Source organism: Centroberyx gerrardi, chromosome 20 (assembly GCF_048128805.1).
Source record: "Centroberyx gerrardi isolate f3 chromosome 20, fCenGer3.hap1.cur.20231027, whole genome shotgun sequence".
Classification (NCBI taxonomy): domain Eukaryota; kingdom Metazoa; phylum Chordata; class Actinopteri; order Beryciformes; family Berycidae; genus Centroberyx; species Centroberyx gerrardi.
The window spans coordinates 9,284,297-9,309,012 of NC_136016.1; the positions used below are offsets into that span (position 1 = coordinate 9,284,297).

The 24,716-nt window shown below is 43.4% G+C and overlaps 1 protein-coding gene across 1 annotated transcript; it reads right to left on the bottom strand.

Annotated features, from left to right (window-relative positions):
* Positions 1–351: 351 nt before the first annotated feature.
* opn4b (opsin 4b) lies at positions 352–23,830 on the bottom strand. The gene is made up of 11 exons (XM_071907850.2): positions 23,669–23,830; positions 14,393–14,529; positions 13,879–14,012; positions 9,721–9,924; positions 7,084–7,255; positions 6,504–6,665; positions 5,335–5,442; positions 4,777–4,951; positions 4,458–4,649; positions 2,505–2,576; positions 352–594 (listed from the first exon to the last, which is right to left on the bottom strand). The coding sequence occupies exons 1-11, from the start codon at positions 23,828–23,830 to the stop codon at positions 352–354; spliced, it is 1,761 nt and encodes a 586-aa protein (XP_071763951.2).
* Between the last annotated feature and the right edge of the window lie 886 nt (positions 23,831–24,716).

The following is a 24,716-nucleotide window of genomic DNA, read 5'->3' on the forward strand; positions in this document are numbered from 1 at the left end:
CGAGAACACATAAACAATAGAGTAAAACTTCTCGTAGACAGACTTTTCACATTGTGTGTTTTCTAAGGCTCATTTGTTCCTCTGCCACCCGCTCCAAGGTAAACCATCTCACTGTCACATCAGAAAATGCAAGACACACATACAGTATGCATGCAAATATGCACGCATGTATGTAAACACACCAGGCATTCACGCACACACACACTCAAAAACTGTACCAAAAGACAAAAAGAGCATGCTCTGGTTTTGAGATGCCATCAATAGCAAATCGCATGCTGGTACAGAAAAGTCCCATAGAGGAGACTATGAGACACACACACACACACACACTCAAGCATACAGAGCCGCGGTTTACACATTGTCGTTGCGTTTTTGTCCTGCTATGCATGGTAACGGCATCTCCAGGCTGGCTATCTCCAGGGGCTCCTTGGCAACGGAGCTACAAGTTTTGGTCATTTTGAGGTTGGCGGCTTGGTTGCCATGGAAACCTGAGGGACTTTGCAAGGCGCTGGGGCTGGATATGGAGGTGACGATGATGGAGGACGTCTCCTTGAACACAGCCTTCGACCCCAACTCCTCCGTCACATTATCCAACTGCGTGGAGAGAGAGAGGGAGAGAGAGAGAGAGAGAGAGAGAGAGAGAGTGAGAGAGAAAGAGAGAGAGAGAGCTCAGGTATCGTAACTTCGACTCAACAGTGTCTCAACTCTTAGAGGTGAGTAGGCGGCTGTACGTTTGTAAGACAGAAAGAGGCAGAGAGGAGAAGGGCGAGAGAGGAGGGGGTTGGAGGGAGAGAGAGACAGAGAGAGAGAGAGAGAGAGCACGAGAGAGGAGGGGGGATCGAGGGAGAGAGAATGTGGGTTTATCAACTGTTGCTCTCAGCTGGGTCAATAAGGCTCTCCTCCACTTAACCTGCCAGCAGAAGACATGAAACAGGCAGAGCTGATCAAAGGCATCGATTGGTGGGATTGATGAATGGCTTACCCACAGTGCAGTTGATGGGGTCGGACTATCACCTGGCTGCTGTGATCAATAGCCCCACTAGATCTGTCCTGGCGCCACACAGAGAACCGGCAGAGGTAAAACGTACTCTAGCTGCACTACTTGAGCAGATTTTTTTCAATTCTGGACTTGACATGCCATTTTGGTATTATGGCTTTGTTGATATGAGTTAAAAAGGACCATCCCTAACCCTTGGACTGATTCAAATCTGACAAACTAAATTATTTGCACACCAAATAATTGTGGTATCGAAATGTGTAATTAACATTTAGAACATACCTCATTTCTGTTTGAAAGCAAGTAAGTGATACATTTTAATAAGCTGCTGTGGCGGACTCCATAGACATTATTCACCATAATCTGTGGTTTGGGTATGTTTAACACACACAGTTATATTGTGTGCTTCTCAGGGTTAAGGAGACACGGCCCCTTTAAGAAAGTCTGGTTTTCTGAGTCTGACGTCTGCTCAACGTATGTTGTGTTTTTGAGCGCGAAGTAAATTGTCTTGCTCGGTGGTTAAAAATAAATGACACACGAGTTGATGTAGTCAATGAGAGAAGTTGTCCGTCTCAACTTTCCTGCCACTTCTACACTGCTCTTTTTCTTTAACTTAGTTATTTTTCTCATCAACCTCCTCCACCTCCACCTCTGTGGATCAGTCAGTGAGTCAATACTTATGGGGCACAGACAATCTCTCTTTATACCTTTTAACATTAAAAGATTTGCATTTCTTACCATTGTACTCTTTTCTATTGACAGCAGAGAACAGCCAAAATATGAAACACAGAAATGACTGACATTATGAGTGGTAACAAAATGACTTGTTTGAATGATGCTGTAAAAACTTGGGGTTTGGATGGGAGTGTATAAGCAGGGGATGACTTATGTGCCTTCCTGGCAAGTCTTAGCCTGGCCTTCCTACTCACTGCACAGGATGGCAAAGATGGCTGATTGAATTCACTGGAATAGGCAGAAAAAAATGGGTTAAAGGGATATGCCACCCATTTCATTCTACTTTACAATGACTCTCTTACTTTCTAAAACAGCTTGTTCAGCAGTAGTGTCAGAATCCAGGTTTTGCTGTTTCCATTTTTGTCTTCTTCCGCAGAATGACTAAGCTTCCCTGCAGCAACTCCATAAGATAATGGACCTCCAAGGCCGGTAGAATATACCATGTGAGGACATGGTAGATTCTATCTCTCAACTAGCTATTTTGAAAATGAGAGAACCATTGAAAAATATTGTAAATCAGGTGACATGTCCCTTTAAATAGACTCAAAACACAAATGACTAAAACACTTGGGCAAGATAGAAGGAAAAGAAATGGTTAAGCCTATCAGAGAAACCCAATAGAGATGAGGTGGCATCGGATAACACTCTCTTGGTCATATTCTTTTTATGTTTACCTGATACAAGACCAACCACTGAAATGGATAAAGAGGTTTTCTACTTCTACTAGCACATCTACTGCACAGAGCAAGAGAGATGATTGGTGGACTCTTACAGTGGCAGGCAGATGGCTGGTTGGCTGGAGGCTGATGTCCGACATGGAGATGTCTTCAAGCTCTGTCAGAGTCTGAACAGAACACACAAACAGCCATTTAGTGTAAGTTATATCCAGAAAACAATATATTTTACTGTTTGGGCTGAATCTCTTATCCAGAGCGACTTACAGTGAGCAAATAAATAAGTAAGTAAGCACATGTGCGGTAGAATTTAAAAGAAATACGAGATGTTATGTGCCAAGCTTGACTCGTGGGTGTCTTGAAAGTGAATGTTTGTGAGAGTACAAGTAGGTAAACAGCAATGATGGATAAAAGCAAAGGTTTACATCCTCTGGAACAAAGCAGATGGCGGTCGACGACTCCTAGAGAATCAGCCGCCTACGTCTGTCCCGGCCAACAAGTGCAGTACGGTGGAACATTGGGTTATGTCATGCAAGCTGTGGATTAGGTCTGAAACTCCCAGATTACTGGATTAGTCTTTGGACCCTCAGTAAGGAATCCTCAGTAGCCCTGACCTGCATGGCGCTATGCATGTATGTTGTGTATATGTGTGTGTGTGTGTGAGAGAGAGATTGTGTGCATAAGTGTGGTGTGTCTGTGGATGTGTGTAAATGCGTTTTACTTGCTTGAGCGAACTAAGTACAGCGGATGATTACAGAGAGTCGGAAATGCTCTATATATCGGGCGTCCCACATAGAAAGACCTGCGGTTGCCAGTCTGTTTCCTTTGGCCTGGCAGCATGACAGCTGTGCTTTGTCAGACGGCGATGCTGAAACACTTAGAAGGTCGCAAACAACCACCGTTCATACAGATAAAAAGTGTTGCTTTTTACCAAGACTCCAAAGCAAGTGATGCTGAAATGCTGGGGAAAATAATGCCTCAGTATATTCTCATGTGATAAGAATTGCTGCTCTTATGTGCCCAGAGACCTTGGTAACGACTAAGATCTTGTGTACCATATTGTTAAGTGTTACCATCAAAAATCAATTGTATTTTCAGAAAAGCATTCATTTATGCTTTTTCCCCTTAAAAGACCGTAACCCTACATAACTTATATCTGTTTGATACCACTTACTGTTTTGTATAGTATGAATTTATATCATTAAGATTTAAGTCAGATTAAAAAGGTGGATAAGCGATTCCACAATTGAAAAGGTGTGTAAACTGAGTTTAGGGATGGTTGTGGTTAAGACTTTCCCCTCTAGAGACTCATGTACCTCTGCTGACCTGGGATCTGTTCTCACCGGAAACTTCCCTCCTGTTTCTCCTCTACTCTGAGCTCCTCCTAATTTTCCTTCTGTCAGTGAAAGTAAGAGGAGATGCCTGCCCACCCTGCTTTTTGACAAAAAAAGAGCTACTACTCATAGTTATGAAAGTGCAGATATTGAACAAGACTCCAAATCAACATGGCGAGTGATGCTGTTACACCACCCGGGTCACCGAGCCTTCGCATCGGACAATCAGTGATATTTACAGATCCAAGAAGCAACATGACCTCGCAAGATTACACGCTAAGGAATCCTGCTCATAAACCTGACAAGCACAGATTTTAAGAGAGCTCCAAACAACATGACCTCATGGTATTATGTGCCATGGAAGACCGCTCACAAACGAAAATGACGAGTACTGACTTCAACAGGACTCCAAAACATCATGACCCCAATGCTCTGAGCTGGGAGGACAGGATTTGGATTGGCTTTGACAAAATGACAAAACAGAAGAGAAGCCTTCCATCAAAAACATCACAAAACACCACAAAACAAAACTAATGCTTATAGTGTAAAACTGAATTAAATCCTAACTGACACTCAAACTCTAACTGACACCAAGTATCTGACTCTAAATGTGATAAAGTTAGAAATTACTTTCTGATTGTGTTAACCCTCAGTTTTATATGTCCTATGTAACATAAGGCAGAAGCATGTTGACACAAAACATCCCTCCATACTCACAGTGACCTGTGTGAGGCGGCATATGGACGGGTCGGTGGGGTTGTGGGCGGCGGCTCTCTCAAAAACCCCCGAGTCGCGACCCCTCACCTTTGACCTCTGGCTGGCATGGCGCACCTGTTTGACATCACTGGACAACTGATGAGTCCCAGGCTTCCGAGACGAGAGGTCCGCCTCCGTGTCTGAGAGGCCCGCCTGACACACACACACACACACACACACACACACACACACACACAAATAAAATCAGGCACTCACTAGATTTTTGCAACAAGACAATTTAAGACAGAGACATACCCTATGAGACATGAGGCACACTCACTGATTCGCTGTCAGATTGGGAGGAGAGGCGGGGCTTGGTGGGGCGGCTGCTCTCCGATGATTGGCTGGTGAGGGTCGATCGGCGGGTGGACTGGAAGCTGCTGCTGCTGAAACGGTCTCTACCCGTCATGCACAGCAACACCCCGAGATAGGGAATATACCTGCTGATGGCTGACCTGAGAGAGAGACATAGACAGATAGAGGGAGGGAGAGAGAGAGAGAGAGAGAGAGAGAGAGAGAGAGAGAGAGAGAGAGAGAGAGAGAGAGAGAGACAGACAGAGAAAGAAGACAGAGAGAGAGACAGTGGGAGAGAAAAAGAGAGGGAAGGATATAGAGAGAGACCGAAAGAGAAAGACAAGGGAGAGACAGCATGAAAAAAGAGAGACAAAAAGGTAGAGAGAGTTGGAGCCAGAGAGAGCGAGACCAATATTAAACTCTTAGAAATCAGTGTTGTATAACCATTCCATCTGGTTTTGATATCCATTTTATAATGCCATTAAGATAAATCACATTAAAGTATGTGTGTGTGCGCGTGTGTGTAGGGGTGTGTTTGTTTTACCTGTATTTGGGGTGCGTTATAGCATAGATGATGGGGTTGTGGATAGCAGAGGCTTTGGCAATCACAGCGGGAACAGAGTTCATATAGGGAGTCAGCATGTCAGCGTACCTTGGAGAGAGAGAGACGGAGGGACAAGGAATGCAAGGAGAGACGGGTGGGGAGAGAGAGAAAAATGAGAGAAGGAAATGAGACACATTTGTGCTATAAGGGCAGTGGTGAATGTGGTCTCTACTAAGATTAGCGTAGGCGTAGAGAGTGGAGAGTTTTATGGAAAAATACACCCGTCTCATCAGCCTAAATCTTGAAGCGTCCCATCCCCTCTAATTGATACCCTGTAGATTTGCCCTATTTGCCCAAATTACACTACCAGTCAAAGGTTTGGACATAACGCCATTTTGATCTAAAGGCTTATTCTTAAATGCTTGAAATGTGTTTCTTAGACAAATACATGTTATGATGCCTATGCATGAATTTCTTTCCAAAGCATTTGCCTTTCCATCAAGGCAAAGTGTGGCAACTAAAGAATTTAAAATATAAGATAGTTGATTTGTTTAACACTTTTTTGGTCACTGCATAATTCCATTTGCAGTTATTTTGTTATTTCATAGTGTTGATGTCTTTACTATTATTCTAAAATGTGGTGTGTCCAAACTTTTGACTGGTACTGTCCTGCGTACAGGAGAAGTGGCGAAATAAGAAATTTAAGAGCAAAGTACAAACTTGGTCTGAATCAGCAGCAAGCGAGCGCTCCATCCAGAGAAAATTGGACTCAAAAAAAATGGCTGAACCTCTTCACCACCTGCGCCCCCATCAGTCACTAATAGGAAGTAATTTAGGCCCGAGGAGCACGTTACATGATTCCTGGGTGTTGAAGCCTGAAAGCTCAACCTCTCCCTGTCATTTGGCATTCATCTAGTGCAACTTTAATGACTTATATTCATTCCCTAAACCCTCCCGTTAACCCTCATCACAGCTTGCAGAATATGACTTAACCCGGCCTTGTCCCTAAACCCAAAAAATCAATGCTTTCCCAAAGACAAGGAGGAAACCTACCACACAAATGACCACTTTCCTCAATTTTCAGTTCTTATGGAGATGTTTGAACATCTCTCATCTTTAGGAGTTGTTGACAAAAAAAAACACACACACACACACACACACACACCTACCCGGCGAACGCAGTGAGGGCCACACAGGAGTAAGGGGCCCAGGAGATGACGTAGAGCAGGATGACGATGAGCGCGATCTTGGCCATCTTCCATTCACTCTTCATCTTATGGAACCTCTTCACCGAGTCTCTGTTCCCCTCACAGTTGATCTTTGTTATCGCCCTGCGACACACACACACACACACACACACACATATACATCACCCACATTGTTTCTTGCTGTGTACAAAGGCAGGATCAGTATTCAGGCTGAGTGAGACATCAGTGGAAGCAGGAAATCGATAGAGAATGCCCCAGACACGCCATTAATCAACAACACATCAGTATCAACACACACACACACTCATCACAGCACCGTCACAGACACCCATGTCTTCATCCATGGCGTATCCTACATGTGTGAGTGTGTACTGCTGTTGGTGTGATAAAGCCTTATACAGTATATCTTCTTTTGTGTGTGTGTGTGTGTGTGTGTGTGTGTGTGTGTAGGGAGGGTAATTTCAGGGTATGTAACAGTATGTGATAAATGTGTGTGTGTGTGTGTGTGTGTGTGTGCGTGTGCGTGCGTGTGTGTACCAACCGGGTCGTGCGTCGGATGGCTCTGAAGATGCAGCAGTAGCAGAAGATGATGATGGTGAGGGGGATGAAGAAGACGAAGGTGAAGAGCAGCATGGTGTAGGAGCGGACGGCGGGGGTGAACGTCATGTAGTCCCAGGAGCACGACGTCAGCAGGCCTTCTGGGACATAGGCACCTGTGGAAACACACACACACACACACACACACACACACACACCCTCAGTTACACTTGTTGTCTCCCATGCCATTTATATTTTGACAAAACGTTTTAACATGGGGGCTATTCACACCCCCATGTTAAAACTAAGTGGAATATTGCTCTAACTGCTGCACCACCACTCTGATTTTGACGAAACTTGGAGGGACGATGCATCTTGTGTGCCTGCATCATTGGTGGGGGACGGCATGTTTACTTGTTTACACAAGGCTCTTGTGTTGGATTTAGCTGGAATACCATCTGCTTAGGTCAGGCTTAAATATATTACTACAGGACCCAAGTGGCCCAAGTGCAAAAGCCATCAGAGAATGCTGTTAGAGCGGCATCCTGTTGTGTTGCTGTCTGAACTCACACCAGGACAGCATGGTATGCACACTAGAGGCTCTTTAAAGCGCCTTCAATAGGGAACTATGGGACAGCACTCTTCTCTTCACGCACAATCTACAAAGAAAACACACACGACACGCATGGACACACACAGATATGCTCAAAGTTACAGTGAAACATCCACACCAACCCACCCGTACGCCCACACCATTTTCTAAATATCACAATAATAATTCAGCGCTGTTTCGTCAAGGTTACCTTGGCGACAGACTTACATAAACACCTTCCCCCATCTGCTCTAGACACGGAAGGAAGTCATAAGTCACTTTTATCACGTTTATACTACCCTGCTGTGGCACTGGGGGCTCCACTCCCCAAGAGGATTTGTTTGGGGAAAATATTCTAACTACTATTGCAGGATAGATGTAGGGTGGGAGAACTTCGACAAGGGCTACCACTACATGTGTCCAAAAGAATGTAGTTTATGTGTGAATACATGCACAGTATCTCACCAAGAAATTCTCGGTTGGTAACTGCACCACTGTTTCCTCCCAGAAATATTCTTATCACATGGAAACAAGACCTCTGATCGAGAATTTATGTGACACTAAAGCTGTCAAAACTGTCGGTGCGGCCCGGGCCGGCCTGTTCAATGGAAAACAATGTTCAGTACATTAAGAAAATCACTCAATCGACTCTCCCATTGAACACACTGTAGCATGTATTTGGCATTTGGCTCAGTAGCATGTAGGCCGGCCAAAAGGAAACTCGTTATTCACGAGGAAATCATGAGAACCCTGACACTTTGAAAATAATGGTGATTGAACACATCAAGGAGTCCATCAAGGTGTGACCGGTTAACTCGTGTCCTTCAAACACAAACATATCGGATACCCACTTTAAAAGATATGACTTATCCAGGCTTGAATGAAACTAATTCACCTACCTACCTTCCTATAGATTGATAGGCAGATGCCATTACTGATGTATCACCTACAAAATGGTCACTTCATTTCTTGTATGCATCAGTGTATGTATGTGTCAAATATGTCAATTATCCATCTTTTATGCAGGTAAATGTTCTGGGTACTCATGTCTACTGAGAGCCCATTTATGGGCAAATTTGATGTGATTTTTTGATATTACCAATGTGATTTGTATTGTAGCTTGTGAATATTTCCACTATGTGAATGAGTATTTTATATTTTTGTATACATGTAGAGATTGATAGATACAGTTTAATAAAATTAAGCCTTACATAGAAGTCCACAAGAGCAAACTGACATGCTAAGTGGTCATTTACCTCAATAAATGTCTGTTTATTGGACCTTTGCTGGAGCAACCTACCTGCAGAGCCTGCAGGCTGCAAAATCTGCATCATCTTTAAAATCACTCTTTAAGACTCACTTTATTGACTTGCTTTTATGTAATGATCTTTTTTTAATTGTCTTTGACCTCCCTTTCATGTTTTACTTGCATGTTTTTAACTTGCTTTTACATTGCTTACCTTGCTTTCATTGATTTTGTTGATTTTATCTGTTTATTTTTCTCCTTTGTAAAGGTCATGGCAGGCTACACATGCTGTGGAAATGAATTTCGGAAGGTCGGTACAGACAAAAGGAGATGTGTGGAAATGAGACAAAGCATCTTCATTTTCTTTTACAGATCATTGCCTTTGTTTCCATTTCAACATCTCAAGGTGAGCTCATTCCAAATATAATGTCTTCAAGGCTGGGCTTGCTGAGTTTTTAGAGGATATCTGCACCTTCCTGATCGATCAAACATCCTCATATTCCCTCGGCAACGTTTGTTGCTCAGCCTTTGTTCACTGCAGCCATTGTTGTTGCTGACCTCTTTTGTTTTGTCACCACTTTTTCCTGTTCCTCTAGGTGACAGCAACCTCTCTGACCTTCATGCCCCGCTACAAACAATACAAAGCTGCAGCGAGTGTACACAAATTTGTATGCAGTGCTGTGTTCAATTGTGTTTCTATTTCGACTTTGTTGTGAGTATGCCACATAGTATGTTTTGAAAAGTGCTACATACATAAAGAAGATGATGATGAGGTTGAATGTTTTTCTTCTTCTTGTACTCACTCCAGCCAAAGAAGGGGGGCAGGCTCCAGCCCATGGAGTAGACCCAGGCAGCTGCCAGGATGCCGAGGGCTTTCCTGCGAGACATCACCCCCAGGGAGGCCAGCGGCCTGGTGATCACCACGTACCGGTCCACCGCAATCACCATCAGAGTTATCATGCTGCAGATACCGAACAGCGCCCCGCAGAATGCATACAACTCACAACCTGGAGGTGGGAGGAGAGGGGAGGGAAATGAAGGGGAAAAGAGGAGGAAGGAGGGATGGAGGGGAAAGAAGGTAAATTTGTCCATGGATTAACTGATTGATGGATTTGACACTATAGAGGGCTTTCAGGAGGAATAATGGCAGCTGTTGGGCAACAAAGGCTGAAAATAGCTGATCACATTTCTAAACTTATGACTCAGCTGTAACGGTTTGGAAAACACATAGTTTGTTTCTGTGCTGTTTTGACTGAGAATTGATCATTTTGCCACTGATTTATCAGATCTATTGTGTGTTTTGCTAATGTCAGATTGTTAATTAGCTAGAGAACATCTGGTCAGCTGACTGGCTTCTTGTTACACATATGATTTGCCCAGTAGCTAATGTGATGTGGCCAGTAGCCAGTAGTAGCAGCCAGCAGTTACATGTTAGTTAGCTAGCTAACAAAGCCAAATACAAAAACCAGCTGGTTGTTTGGTTTAACTGAGCTGACTCATCTCAAGTTACAACTTGAAGTGCTTTGTCGCAGAGCTAGAACTACAGAAGCTAGGGCTAAGGTGGAGGACAAGAAAACTTCTGTTGTTACAGTAATTTAATTTAGAAACAAATCTACCTTGTCATGTTCCTGAATGGACCTACACCAACACCATAACTATCCTTTTAGATATCGTTCTTTCTAGCCAGGTTATTATATATTTAGCTTTTATTTGCACACAGTCAGTTCTCCACTGAATCTCCTGCAAGCTGCAAAGACTCTACTGAACCATTTGTTGTTACTATTATATTGTCATGGTTGATAACTGAATCTGTTTATGTTTGTTGTTTTTGCTTTGGCAATAAGTACTTTTGCATTTCATTCCAATAAAGCACCTTTGAATGGAATTGAGAGGAAGGGAGAGGGCGGGCAAGCGAAGAAGGAAGGGATGGGAAAGAAAAGAAGAAAAGGGAGAGAGGAAGAAGGGGAAGAAAAAAGAGGGGAGCCAGAGAGCAGCAAGAGAGGAAAGGCAAAGGAGGGAGCAAGAGAGGGAGAAGGGGGACAAGAGGAAGTAAAGAACGGGGCAAGGCAAGGAAGAGGGGGGAGGAGGAGGAGGAGGGGAGGGAAGAGTTGAGGTATCAGGGGAATCGGTGAAGAAGTAGGAGCAAGATGAATGAGGGGAGGAGAGAAAGCGAGGAAGGTCGATGGAAGGGAGGGGAGGTTGGGCAAAGACGTGGAGTGACAAGCGGGGAAGGATAGAGAGGAAAAGGGAGAGAGAGAGAGAGAGAGAGAAACAGGAGTGGAATACATAAATAGCATAAAGTATTAGTGTTTGAATTATTAATCCTCATCAGAACATATAAGTATTACACCTACGACATGTTCACACATTGTGCGTGGCTCCATGCAGCTATGGGACTACGACAGTGTGTAAAGTCTGTTTAATTGCCCTTGTCTAATGTTGGCGCCATGACAAATAGGTGAGTTGCTGAGTTGTAGACACCACACTATTATGGTCATTAAGACACTTTTTTACAGATTGGCCAACATGATGCTAGCAGAGGAAGTGGCAGTGGGGAATAATTGAGTCTGAAGTGCTGCAGCAGTATGTTAGCATCTCATCAACTACTGACTGCTGGTACATGCCTCACTTTGGTCCACAGGGTAACCTGCTGTTCCCCATAGAGACTACTATTACCCTCAGTGTATCCATAATGCATGAGGAAGTCTGATATACACACATGCATGTGCGGATGTACTGTATATGCAAGCATGCATATACATCATGCACGAATACACACACACAATCACAAAACACATACACAGACACTCAATCACTCACTTTCTTGGCTGCTATTTCTCCCCTTAGGCCCTGAGAGTGTGATTACCATTAACCTGTCACACACCATATAATCACTGCGCCAAGTCATCACATCCAAGCACAAGACAAAGTCTGAAGTGTGCGCAGCATGTGTGGAGAAACTCAAACAAATGTCACTCAGAGACAATTAAAAAATATATCACAAAGCCTGTGTGTGTGTGTGAGAGAGAGTTTGACAGCCCTTGTTAAGTTACTGAAGCTAATAAAATCCAGAGAATGGCTCCCAGCAGAGGATGTCCTGTGGAGACCAACACTGTACGTTAAAACCCCAAGCCAGAGGTCGCAGGAGGGTGATTGAGTCAAGATAACAAGCTTACATACAACACCTTTTATCTGGTCTTTAAGCAAATACTCAATGCTTAGCTTTCATCCAGTGTGTGTGTAGTGTGTATGTGCACATACACTCAATGACTTGGTCAGAATTGGCAGGGTCGTTTAATAAGGTTGCAGTGAGCTTTTAGGGGCAAGTCCTTTTAGGTAACGCTGATCAATAGCAGAAGTGACAGGAGGACAATAGGCAAGCACACTAATAAGCCCTGTCATTAGAGAGTGTGTGGAGGGGGAGATGTGCAACTTCTATGAAATCCACCCCTACAAATATAGTAAAAAACATAAAACAAAACAAAAGGATTCAGGTCAGGCTTGGTCGGCTTTCGCTTCGTTATTTCCATCTGCTCCCCGGCTCCTCCAGCTTTTCTCTCTTTTCCCGCTTATTCTCTCCATCTTTCTCCGTCGTTGAGAGGGAAAAAGAGGAAAAAAGAGTTTTCTAGTGAGTCGGGTGATGGTGACGACGGTGGGGGAAAAAAGAGAGAGTCACCAGCGTAGAGGGCTGAGCTCCAGATCTGACAATGACTGGCTGTCTTCACCAAGGTCAGGAGAACAACTCCCGGAGGAATACACAGGAGTGCAGCTATCAGTGTTTGATCAGTGGAGTGTGGAGCCTCTTTACCACCTCTCTCTCTGCTCCCATTACACACTGACATATACTGTAGTACACACACACAAGCACATTCTCATCTAAAACACGTGCATGCTGGCTTACACTTTGTGATTGATGGGTTTTGGATATTGCCGAGCAAGGCTTTGGTTTCATTGCTTCCACTGTGACATACAGGATGATGGTGGTGTGTGATTGTGTGTGTGTGTGATAATTAGCATGAATAAAACCAGCTCTCTCATGGCTACTGCCTCATATCCCCACCTCCCCACACACACACACACACACACACACACAAATATGTGCACAGACATACACACACACATTAATGGTGTGTATATCTGTGTTCATTATTGTCACATAATCCTGCGTTGTCTATGTCGGCTCATCTCGAGATCTGGTAATGGCTCCTATGGTGTGTGTGTGTGTGTGTGTGTGTATATGAATGGAATCTTAATTGAGCTGTAGGTCACAGTCACAAGGAGGCGGAAACAATACTGGTCCCTGTGGCATTCTTGATGTATATAATTGTTCATGGTGTGTGTGTGTGTGTGTGTGTGTGTGTGTGTGTGTGTGTGTATATGTACCTGCTTGCACATGTGTATGCTTGTGTATGCCTTCCTTTGTTGCATTTTTTTTTTAAGAGTTCAATCTATAACATCAATATATTGTCACATCAATTGTGATACCTTGATATAATTACTGTGATCAAATGAGAACATGCTCAAGATGTTTGTTGGTCTCTATCTCACACCAGTGGTATTGTGTCTAGTGGTAGACTACATTTCCCATAAACCCTGTCGATTCCTGCCATTGTTTTTTTTGTCTTTCACTTTACTGAAGAGCATAAACATGTTGGAAGTAATTTTTCCATCAGCCTTTCACTCCTTCCACCATCTGCCAGTGCCACTGGCATGCTTTCGCTCTGTTTGCACTGGAAGCCTCTTCCTGTTTTGTGCCTTAAAGCAATCCAGCAGATTTCCCTCCAAATAGGACCTGGCAGCACACAATGTGACATGCAGTGCAGACGCTGGTAGGCTGCCAGTCTTCTCAGTGATGGTCTTGTTTGTTTACAGTAATTATACTAATGTCTCAAAATTAATTTGGCAATGTTTTACTGATGTTAAAATGTTACATGTGATGTCTTTACTGTACGTTTGTGTACCTTTCTTTCCAAAGATCCACCTCTTGTGCATGCTGGTGGTGAAGAAGATGGGTGTCTGGGTAACACACATGAGGAAGTCTGTGATGGCCAGGTTAATGATGAACATGTTGGCTGGGGTACGCAAGCTCCGGCTCCTACACACACACACACACACACACACGCAGAAGAAAAGCAGAGAGCAAGAACGGACAAGAGCTGAGATGTGTTAAAGCATTTGAAACTGGACTATGAATAAATCAGCTTTCCCATTACCATACAAATTATTATCACACATTTTTTGGCATAACACAAAAGACAAACCCAGGAGGAGGTCAAACGACAAGTGGGGAAAGGAGAAATTTGAGAAATCTTGTGTTCTTGTGTGTGCAAATATATTGGGTTGAACAAGTTCTTTGACTCGGGCACCCATGAAACAAATTGCAAACAAGGCTTTTTTTTCAAATTCCTAGGTGGTTTTGTGGACTTCCTAACTGATGATGTGTGTGTTTAGCCTGGCAGCAGCTGTATTCAGTACCTGCAGAAGGCGTACATGACCAGGAAGTTTCCCAGCATGCCTGTGATGCCCACAGTCAGGATGACAGCGCCGATGGTGTAATGGGCGTGGTCTGGAACGTCCACCGTTGGGAACGGGTGACTGGGAACCATGGACACCTAGCAGTGGGAAAGAGGAGGGAATGTGTGGAAAGTTTATGTTCAGTATTACATTGTTAAGTCAAGATACGAAAACAATGTATGTGGTGGCATGGAAACACCACCACAACCACCACTTAGTCCAAAAACAATTCTGGTCCCAGAGCTGGTCTTCCCTCATTGCTGTCAGGGAAACTTGATGGTTTTGCTGTGATTGAATAGACCTGAATAATTCACAGGCCTTGGAGAAAATGGGAACTTTTAACGCTCCAAGGAAGGAACATCGATTTGGTTTTCCTGCCCTCAGTTGTGTCTTTTATCACAAACAGGGTTATAATTAACAGATGCTCACTTAAAGCCATGAAACTGTGGGACTATATCAATTCAAAGTATGGGTGTTGTTTTTGGTGGGTATAGGACTCCTTCCTTCCAAGATCTCTTGTAAAAAAACAATAATAATTGGTTTGGTGTGTAGGTATGAGGTTTCAAACCCCATCAGGTGCCTTTAAGCAACGTAGACACACATAACCGTTCCCCAAATAGCTGATTCTATTTCCAGAGCTGAGACAGGATGCCAGGGTCCATCCATGCTTTATGCTCCAGGATCTATTTTTTTAAAGAGGCATTAAGAGGTTGACTTTTATCCTCTATCAGCGACCAAGGAATTCTAACAACATCAACAGGTCTCTAGCACAGCTTACAGTAGCCTGCAATTCTGCAAGACAGAAATATAAAAGTCACTTTTTCACAATAGAGTGAGTAAGCTACTGGAGCTAATTAGAGAAGAGATCCACCAGAAACATCTATAGAGGAGGTAATATAAAATGACGCAAAATAATACTACTTTCTTGTTGCCTTTTGAACAAAACATGTTGCGATGCCTGTCGCTCGCTTGTACCAATTCAAACTATGGGGCATTGTGTGCTATGGGACACTAAAAATCTTACTTAATACATCTTTGAATTACTTAAAAAAAAAGGGCGCAGCCTTTTTCATGGAAAAGAGGCCCATGCACTCTTTTATGTGTTTCAGCTGACCTATCTTTATCAGGAGTGTCTTTGGGGGAAACACTGCCAAATAATGCATTGTAAAAAAATAACTTTTAACTTTTGCACATAAAAGCATGCACTGGCTTCTTTTCCAGATCATCAATCAGTATCAAACTGCTTGAAGAGTGTTTAATGTTGTAAGACTGTGTGTCTTTGGGTCCACACAGATGTTGTCCAACTCATGGCTAGGCTATCAACATTTATGTCATTTTCTGTGGCAGTTTTGGCTGAACATCCGTTGAAAATCGATTAATTCCATAGAGTGTTTGTCTTTTTTTTTTTTTTTTGCTTCTAAAGAGTTTTTTTTTGTTGTTGTTTTGACTTTTTGACTGTTGTTTTTGTTTTTTTCATCTCTGGACTACTGCATCTCCCTCTATTCCTGCCTCAGTCAAAAGTCATTCTTAAGTCTGCAGCTCATTCAGAATGCAGCAGCTAGGATTTTTACTTGTGCCAATCAATCCCCAATTTTAGCAGCTCTCCACTGGTTACAAGTTAGATGTAGAGTTGATTTGAAGATTTTACTGATCATGTTTAAAGCACGGCTGGGTCTGACCCCCAGCTATATTGCAGACCTCTTGGTTCTCTTTGAGCCGGAGCGCAGTCTGAGATCCTCAGGCAGATCCTTCCTGACTGTCCTGCAGTCTAGACTCAACACTAAAGCTGACTGTTTTGCCATCAGGGCCCCTCAACTGGAACGTCCTGCCTGAGGAAGTTAGGCTGGCTAATTCACTATCATCTTTTCAATAACTTTTCAAACACAGTTTCAAAGACTTGCTTCTATGCAGTTGTTTTAGATCTTGCCCTCTTTTTAATCTTGTGTTGTTTCTTATGTTTTTTTTGTTTTTTTTATCTCACTCCACTTTACATAATTACTTATTCATCTTTCATCTCATCGTTTTTATGCCTTCTTGTAAACTCTGCTATACAAATAAAATAACTATTATTATATTGTTCCCAGCCAGATTAAATTGGGGGAGAGACTATGGATCGGTCCATTCGTCCGTTCGTCCATCACGCATAATATCTCCAATGCCACTGATTGAATTTTGACGAAACTTTGAGGGATGATGAGTGTCATTGCACCATTTTTCAAAATGACATGGATTGGCCCAGGTGGGATGCTACAACGTTTTATTATCTATTATTATTAAGTATAATTATTATCTTGATTTGCTATCGTAAAATAAAAGGTCCAAAGATGCTACTTGGGTCTGCTCATGACTGATAACTCCTGCATAGACAGACCTGTCATTACTCCTGGGGCCTAAACACCTCGCTTTATTCTACCGTACCTGTCGCATGTAGACATGTGTGACATGCTGCATACACACACACACACACACACACACATAAAGACACATCCACATACACACACAGGCCATTAACGTCGCAGGGTTTACGGTCAGAGGTTACTGGATTTTATCAATATGGCTCCACTCAAGCGATTACTCCTGATACACATGGAGGCACACACTCTTACAACAGTAGCTGAGGTCAATAGGAGAGGCAGAGGTCAATGGATTTAATCCCCCTTCTTCAGAGGTTCTTTGTGAGGAAAAATGCCATAAAAAAAAGTGAAAAGCCTACGCCTATAGCTAGCTGAATGAGAGCAGGGAGTGACAATAGGGGAAACCTAGAATCAGAGCCGACAGGTGGTGTAAGAAATAAAATTAATATTGTGCTTTTTTATATGGATAGTACACTCTGTTCTTGCTTTCCTTTGTCCTGGAAAGTGGAGTGTCTTTTGTTTCTACATACCATAATGATGTAATCAGTGCATGTATGCGTGTACGTGTACTATATATGGTTATGTGTGGTTTTGAGTGATTCTATAGGTGGACATGCAGTTAAAAGTCTGAACTAGTGGGTTGGTTTTGAGCCAAGTAGGTTTGGCTATGGGCCAAGATTTATAGTTTTGTTTACTTTAACCTATATAAGTGGATCCTGAACTCCGTTCTTGGTCACTTCTTTGTTACTTGTTTGGAACACTGAACTGAACCATGCATGTCTGAATAAAGAATCCACAGAAGACTTTTGAACCTTGCTTAGTCATTTTGACCCACAACGGGTGAAGTAAATTTTTGCATTTACAGTGGATGCTGGAGGTGGGGATGATGAAACGATTTACAGTGAGCAGCAGCAATACTGAGCAGCAGTGAACGGCAGTCTGTGCAGCGTAGCAGCAGCATGGCAAGGCAGAAGAGATTGAGCAGATGCAGGAAGTTTAAACAGACCGCCTTATTGAGAGGGGGGCGTTTGATAGAGTTGCAGGAGTAGTGTGTGTATCACGTGACTGCAGCGCGACTCGAGCCTTTGCAGGCTTTGCTTTATTTTTGGTGATTCTGCGGTCCCTGCGTGGCTATGGAAACAAATGGATCTACTGTATTTAGAATAAATATGAACAAAAAGGTTAATGGTTCACATGGTTGGTTCTATGCAGAACCCACTGTGAAGCTCAGAGGGGCTTAATATCCATCAGATTTGAGCAAATGGTTCTGCATAGAGCCAGACATGGCAGTTTAAAGTACAGTAATGGTTCCAAGTTAAATCCATGAAATGAAGCAATTGAGGCCAACATCAGACTGAACGCTGTCTACATTTAATAAATACATTTCCCATGAGTTGCTGGCACAGATAGGAACTAGGAATAATAATAATAATAATAATAATAATAATAATAATAATAATAATAACAGAAAATAAATGAGAGCAATATAAACAGGTGGATGAAATAAAAAAATTCTAAACAGGCTTTTCTATAAAAGAAGGTTTTGAGCAGGGATTTAAAATATGACACAGAGGCTGCTAGACTGAGTTCCTCAGGCAGGATGTTCCAAAGCTCTGACTGTGAAAGCCCAGTCACCTTTGGTTTTAAGTCAGGCTATGTTCAGGCTCAAATGTCTAAAATGTAACTTGGGGCGAGACCTCATTGAGCCTTTAACACTAACAGATCGTAAAATCAATTCCCAAATTAACAGGAAGCAAGAGCAGGGAAGCTGAAATGTAATTTGGTCTTGTCTCCTTGTCTTGGTTAAAAGTCTGGCTGCAGCATTTTGCACTAGTTGCAGACGGTTGACGGAGCTCAACATTACATAAAATTGTGTGTCGTCAGCATAGCAATAAAAATAGATGATGTCACCTAAAGGAGTACAACAAGAGGCCTAAGATCTTGGGGAATGCCACAATTGAGATGCGCTGAGGCAGAGGAGGCTTTGCCAATTACAACAGAAATTTTATATTAGCAAGATTTGATTTTTTTTAAATGATGACCTAAGCTCCAATGCTGCTGAAACCCAAACTGCTGAGTCTCCACCAATAGAGAAAATTCTGCCACTCTCGGTCTTATGAAACCCTTTCCCAAACCCATTGCATAAACATAAAAATGCATGGTGGCCAAGCTAAAAACAAAGACATTTTTCTTAGTTCATGAAAAGTTGACATTTTGGAGATACAGCAACGATTTTATTCTGAGATGCTGCTGCACCTTTTCTTCATAGAGTGTACAGCTCCACTTAAGAATTCACTTCTCAAGTGGAGCTGTACAAATCTTGACACACACCCATACATTAACACTCTCCCTTCTTCTGTCTCACACACACACACACACACACACACACACACACACCGGAAACTTCCCCTAAACCACCAGCCTACTTCCCCTGAGCTAAATCTCCCTGAGCTGTCTCAATGTTCAGCCGGAACGTCCAAATTTCCTTTTATTAATCCAGCGCATAAAAGCGCGTGTGTTCATGTGTTCATGTGTCTACATGTGTGCGTATGCATGCGCGCCTGCGCCTGAACGTCCAACATCTGTTTCCTCACGCAGGCCTACTTTTCTGCAGAGTCACAAGCTCCCATTACTGAGCAAAGGAAGACAGTTGAGTAGTAGAGTGAAGAGTGATGGAGTGGTTATGTAAGCCAATGAGTAAAGGGGTCACAAGCAGTTCTCCTTGATAGAGCGATAGGGAATGTGGGGGCGTGTTGCTGAAAGAGGGCACAAGTCCAGGTGTCTCAAAATTCACATGCACACTTGAAGTGCGGTTGTGACTATGGAATGCAAAGATGTGCGGTGTGTGTGCATTTGTGCTTTGTGTCTGTGTCTGAGAAGGGGGGGTCCAAGGGCGGTCAGACATCAGTGGAATGTAAACACACTTCAGTCCCCTTTGACTCCGTCACCACTGATGTGGTAAATCACACTCAAGGTCTTCCTCTCTTCCTCTCTCCCTCTCTCCCTCCCTCCTCTGTGCTTTATTTCTTATTTCATCCCTCAATCCTGTTTCTCCATTTCACATGCCTGCCACTCTTGCCGCCCTATCTCTCTCTCTTTCTCTCTCTCTCTCTCCTCATCGACGTTCACTCCTTTTTTTTTTTTTTTTTTTTTAATCACTGCTGCATCCCGTTCCCTATTAATTCCCTCGCTCGCGCTTGCTCTCTGTTCCCTAAATCTCTCGCTCCCTCCTTCCCTCCCTCTCACTTTCTCTCATGTAGTCTATTTCCCAGCCAGAGCAGCTATGGGCCAGATTAATGCCAGTCACACAGTGAGCAGGAAGGAGAGACACAGCGCATGCAGCACGCAAGCACAGCGTGGCATGGAAGTCTCAGTGTATTTGTGTGGGATTTATAGACGGAAATAGCGGGTGCTGGTGTGTCTCTGGGAGGTGCACGGCTCTGTGTGTGTGTGTGTGTGTGTGTGTGTGTGTGTGTGTGCATACCTGTGTAGGTACAGACATGTGTGTGCGTCTGTTTACATGTGTCCACGTTTCTGTGTTTGCCTTTGTCAGCGGACAGCAAATAATATAAATGTAAATGGTCTTGTGACTATCTAATGCACAGCTGCTTTGTTCCAGGCCTCTGGTGTCTGAAGAGACACTATCAGGTCTGCCCACACACACACACACACACACACCTCACTCACCTCACTCACATGCATGCATCTACACACAAGTACTCCACACACACACACACACGTACGCAGGAATGCATGCAGGAATGTACACGTGTTTGAACACTTATGAGTGTTTGAACACCTAAAAACGCACATACTTCCACAGGGGACTACTTATCGGCTACATACTATATGTGCTTGCACACACACACACGCATGGGCACGCACACACACACACATGCACACACACACACAAACAGCAAAATAATCCTGCATCACTCTCCTACGACAGCCAAGACTAACAAGGTAAGCATGGCTGAGGGTTTTCCTCTAATCTAAAAGCAGCGCAGCAAGTCATTCCCCAAGTCAACACCATTATCACGCTCATTATCTGCATAATGGTTCTTTAACCACAGGAGGAATTAGAAATTTACTTTCACTTTGAATGAGTCCTGATCTGTAGCTTCTTAGATGTATTAGCACAAATCTTAGGAATACTGTGACTAGCTTCATTATCACATATTAATAAGAATAATGAGGGGCAATAACAGTAAAAGAAGAGCTTCATTCTCAAATGAGATGTCCACTATTTGATGAAAAGTAATGCCTGCTCTTACATAATGATGGATGGCACTAAAACAAGTTAAGGTACTTGTTAGGAGAGCAGGCATCTTTAGTTCATGGTTGACAAATCGATAGCACTTTTGCAAACTGGTTCATTTATATTTTGGAGATATTGAATGAGGAGCCTCAGGTAATGCTTTTACTCCACACAATGGAGTGCTTTGGAATAAAACTCTGTAATATTTGAAAACCACATTGACTGACTCAGTAACTCTCATGTTCTGTTGATGAATATTTTACACTTTTCAGTCAGGTGCTGCAAAGGACCAACCAAAAGCTGCTATCACTTCCAATTTCGAATGATAAGGGTCCATTTTCTCCAGTCTCCCTCAGGCTTAGCAGTAGCCTATTGACTGTAACTAATGAACGCTGCAGTAATCACATAACTGATTATCCGCCCACTGAATCTGTCACACATACCAAACAAGTCATTAATCAGCTTATCAGTGACTTGGCAGATAAACGGCTTTCTGCAGCTTCAGAGGGAAACCTGTCTGTTTACCAGTGGACACACTCTAATCCACTGCAGAACAATCAGGACACACTCACACACACACACACACACACACACACACACACACACACATTCATAACTGTGCGCACACAAACACAAATATAGTGCTCAGTGTATTTGTGCATTTACTTTTGTAAGTGCACACACACACACACACACACACACACAATGGGAACGAGAGCATGAACTGCAGACTCCACTGTTGACCCATGTTAGGTGATGATGGATTTAAATAACCCCCCTATAAAGCATATTTCCTTACAACTTTGTCAAAGTTCCACAAAACGTATTCCATATTCATGTTTCCACCGTGTACATTCATTCTGTTTCACTGCACATAACATCTGCTGCAATCTGATGTGTGAGTTTTTAAGCAGTTTGTAGATCACACAGACATGAAAAGTGGATGTTTTGGCTTTTTTTTTTTTGCATTTTCAGTATCATCCATCGTCCATTCTCCCCGAACGCACAGACAGACATAGACGGATAGATAGACTGCACACAAAGTGGGGAAAAGCAAGAGAGAGAGAGAGAGAGAGAGAGAGAGATGGAGAAAACTCCTAAGCGCTTCTAAATGAAAACCACACTTCTTCCACAGTATAAAGATCCCATCTCGCCCGGTAGAGGTTGCCCTCAGGCTCCGCTTCAGTATCAGCTTTCCCACCTCATAACGCTCCCACCGTGAGGGCGAAACCACAGAACACACAGCGATTAAAGCCTGCAGCTCCGAGCTTCAAAGCCGGAGACCAAACAGAACCATTCACACTTGTTGACCCACATTTACCGTAGCAGGGCGCCCATAAGTTTCTTAAATGTGCTTTTGCAACAGCTGTTCCTCCCTCTAATACTCATGTGACATTGAATCCAGTCGGTCTCTACTCCCGGGACAGTCAGAGCACTGTGTACTTTATTTATTGCTGTGTTTTTTTCCCCCTATGTACAGTACTGCCCTACTTTGCTGTATTACACATCTATAAAAAAGGATTTGGCTGCAGGCTCTGTGTAAATCAACCTCACACACAGATAGCCAGGGAGATAGAGAAAGGGCGAGTGTGTCTCTTTCATGCGTGAGGCGCGGTAATTAACATTCTCCCGCACCGGTAACCGGACTTTTTGGTTTTACAGGAGTAAAAGCCTCGGAAATGAGACAACAGGAATGTGTTCGGACTGGTGTTGGCATGATTACACGCCGGTACAACAAAAAGAACTATGACTTAGAGGCTATAGGAGAATTAAAAAAAACATACCATAGAGTACGATAAGGTCACTATAAATCACCACAGGCAAACTCTAAGTGCTTATAGGAATATTATAGGAATATCATAGGAGATAAAATACCATAGAGTACGATAAGGTCCCTGTAAACTGAGTGTCACAGACACACTTTAAATCCCTATAAATATTATAGTGAAACTGCAGGAGATGAGGTCCCTATACTCGCCATCGAGTACCACATAACGCAACACCACATAAACACTATAAATCACTCTAGAAAGATTATAGGAATATTATTGGGATTTTTTTTTATTAGGCTGTCAATCACTCTAGAAAGATTATAGGAATATTATTGGGATTTTTTTTATTAGGCTGTTTGGAGCAGACGCGCGCAGAGACGTTGGCAGACGGGAAAAGTTGTCCTTATAATGAATGGATGCGCACTTTTATCACAGAAGTGACAAAAAAACAAAAAAAAAGAAAGACTGTATTTCCGCCGCGTCCCCGCGGTTTTCATGCAGGTACAGTGTTGAATGAACGGAGCAGATGCGCGGGAGAGGCTTGTACAGTGCTTCATTCATTCAGGGGAAGGAAACACATCTCGTTCACAACTGCCTCACCCCGTAGTTCTCACGTTTCACTGGAGATCGGGTCTAACAATGAAAAACACAAAAGAAAAACATACTGAACATGTTTTTCCAGCTGCGGGGAGTTAGTGTTGGCTTGTCCCGGAGATCACTCTGATCTCATTGACGGCGCTTTTACGCACCGATGTGGTGCACAATTGTCGCTCTCTATCCACACCGAGAGGCACTTCGTTACAGCAGCAAAAAAAAAAAAAAAAGAAGAAAATAAAAGAGACAGGATACTTACAGATGTGGCGACGGGAGGCAGCTCCATCAGCCGGTGCGCACTGACGGAGCTGATGTTCCAGGGGGCCCGGGTCTCCACGGCCGCTGCCCCGGTCCCGGCAGCGGCGGTGCTGGTCGGGTCTGGTGTGGGGATACCCGGGCCGATCAGCAGCCGAGAGTCCATCAGAGAAAAGTAAATTCAAGCGAGAGAAGCGGTTGGGAATGTGAGAAGTGGAGCAGAGCTGGAGAGCGTGTAGGTGAGGTGGTCTAGAGCGGAACCGAGTCCAAGTGGCCAATCATCATCACCACCCTGCTCTCCCTCTCCCTCTCCCATCCCACTCTCACAGGGCTACTGGTACTACAGCAGCAGTGGAGGGATGGGAAAGTGCTGCTCTCTCTCCCTCTCTCTCTCTCTCTCTAGTCGGATCCCTAGTCGGTTGCTTCTGAGTGCGTGTCAGTAGGTTTGTGTGTGTGCATGTGTGTGTGTGTGAGAGAGAGAGAGACAGAGAGAATGGGCATTGTTCTGTTTGTTTACATGATTTCAAGGAATAGGTGGTAGATTTGTTTTCCTCTTCTTCCCCTGTCGATACCCTTTGCTCTATTTTGTCTCTATTCCCTCTCCAATTTCTCCTCCTTTCCCCCTCCATTTTCCATTTTCTCCTCTCTTGCAGCTGTTATAGTGTGCACGCTTTCTGCCAAAACAAACACACCAACATGCTCTTATACAAAATCAATCCAATGCTGTGATTGTGTGTGTGTGTGTGTGTGTATGTGGTGGGAAGGGGTGCTGTTTATGTGTAAGAGCATGTTTTCTGATAATCCCGGTGATACACACAGATACAACAGGGATAAATGGAAAAACAATAGCGGGATACATACTCATGCCCATTCATATATTCACCTATTTTGTCAGCCATTGATCTCGACTTGTCTGTCTCCCCTTGTCAATAGACTGAGAATTAATAACTTTGTAATGCTGAGACAGAAGGGAATCGCCTGCATCCCACAAGTACCTAGATGGTTTGTGTTTATCCATTGCACTGCCAGAGACTAAGTGACTGATTCTGTTT

Coding starts and splice junctions, on each gene's coding strand:
- opn4b (XM_071907850.2), bottom strand. CDS start 23,830: ATGGACTCTCGGCTGCTGATCGGCCCGGGTATCCCCACACCAGACCCG. Junction 4,650..4,776: donor CCCAATCTGACAGCGAATCA/GTGAGTGTGCCT, acceptor TGTGTGTGTCAG/GCGGGCCTCTCAGACACGGA. Junction 2,577..4,457: donor GCCGCCTCACACAGGTCACT/GTGAGTATGGAG, acceptor TGTTCTGTTCAG/ACTCTGACAGAGCTTGAAGA.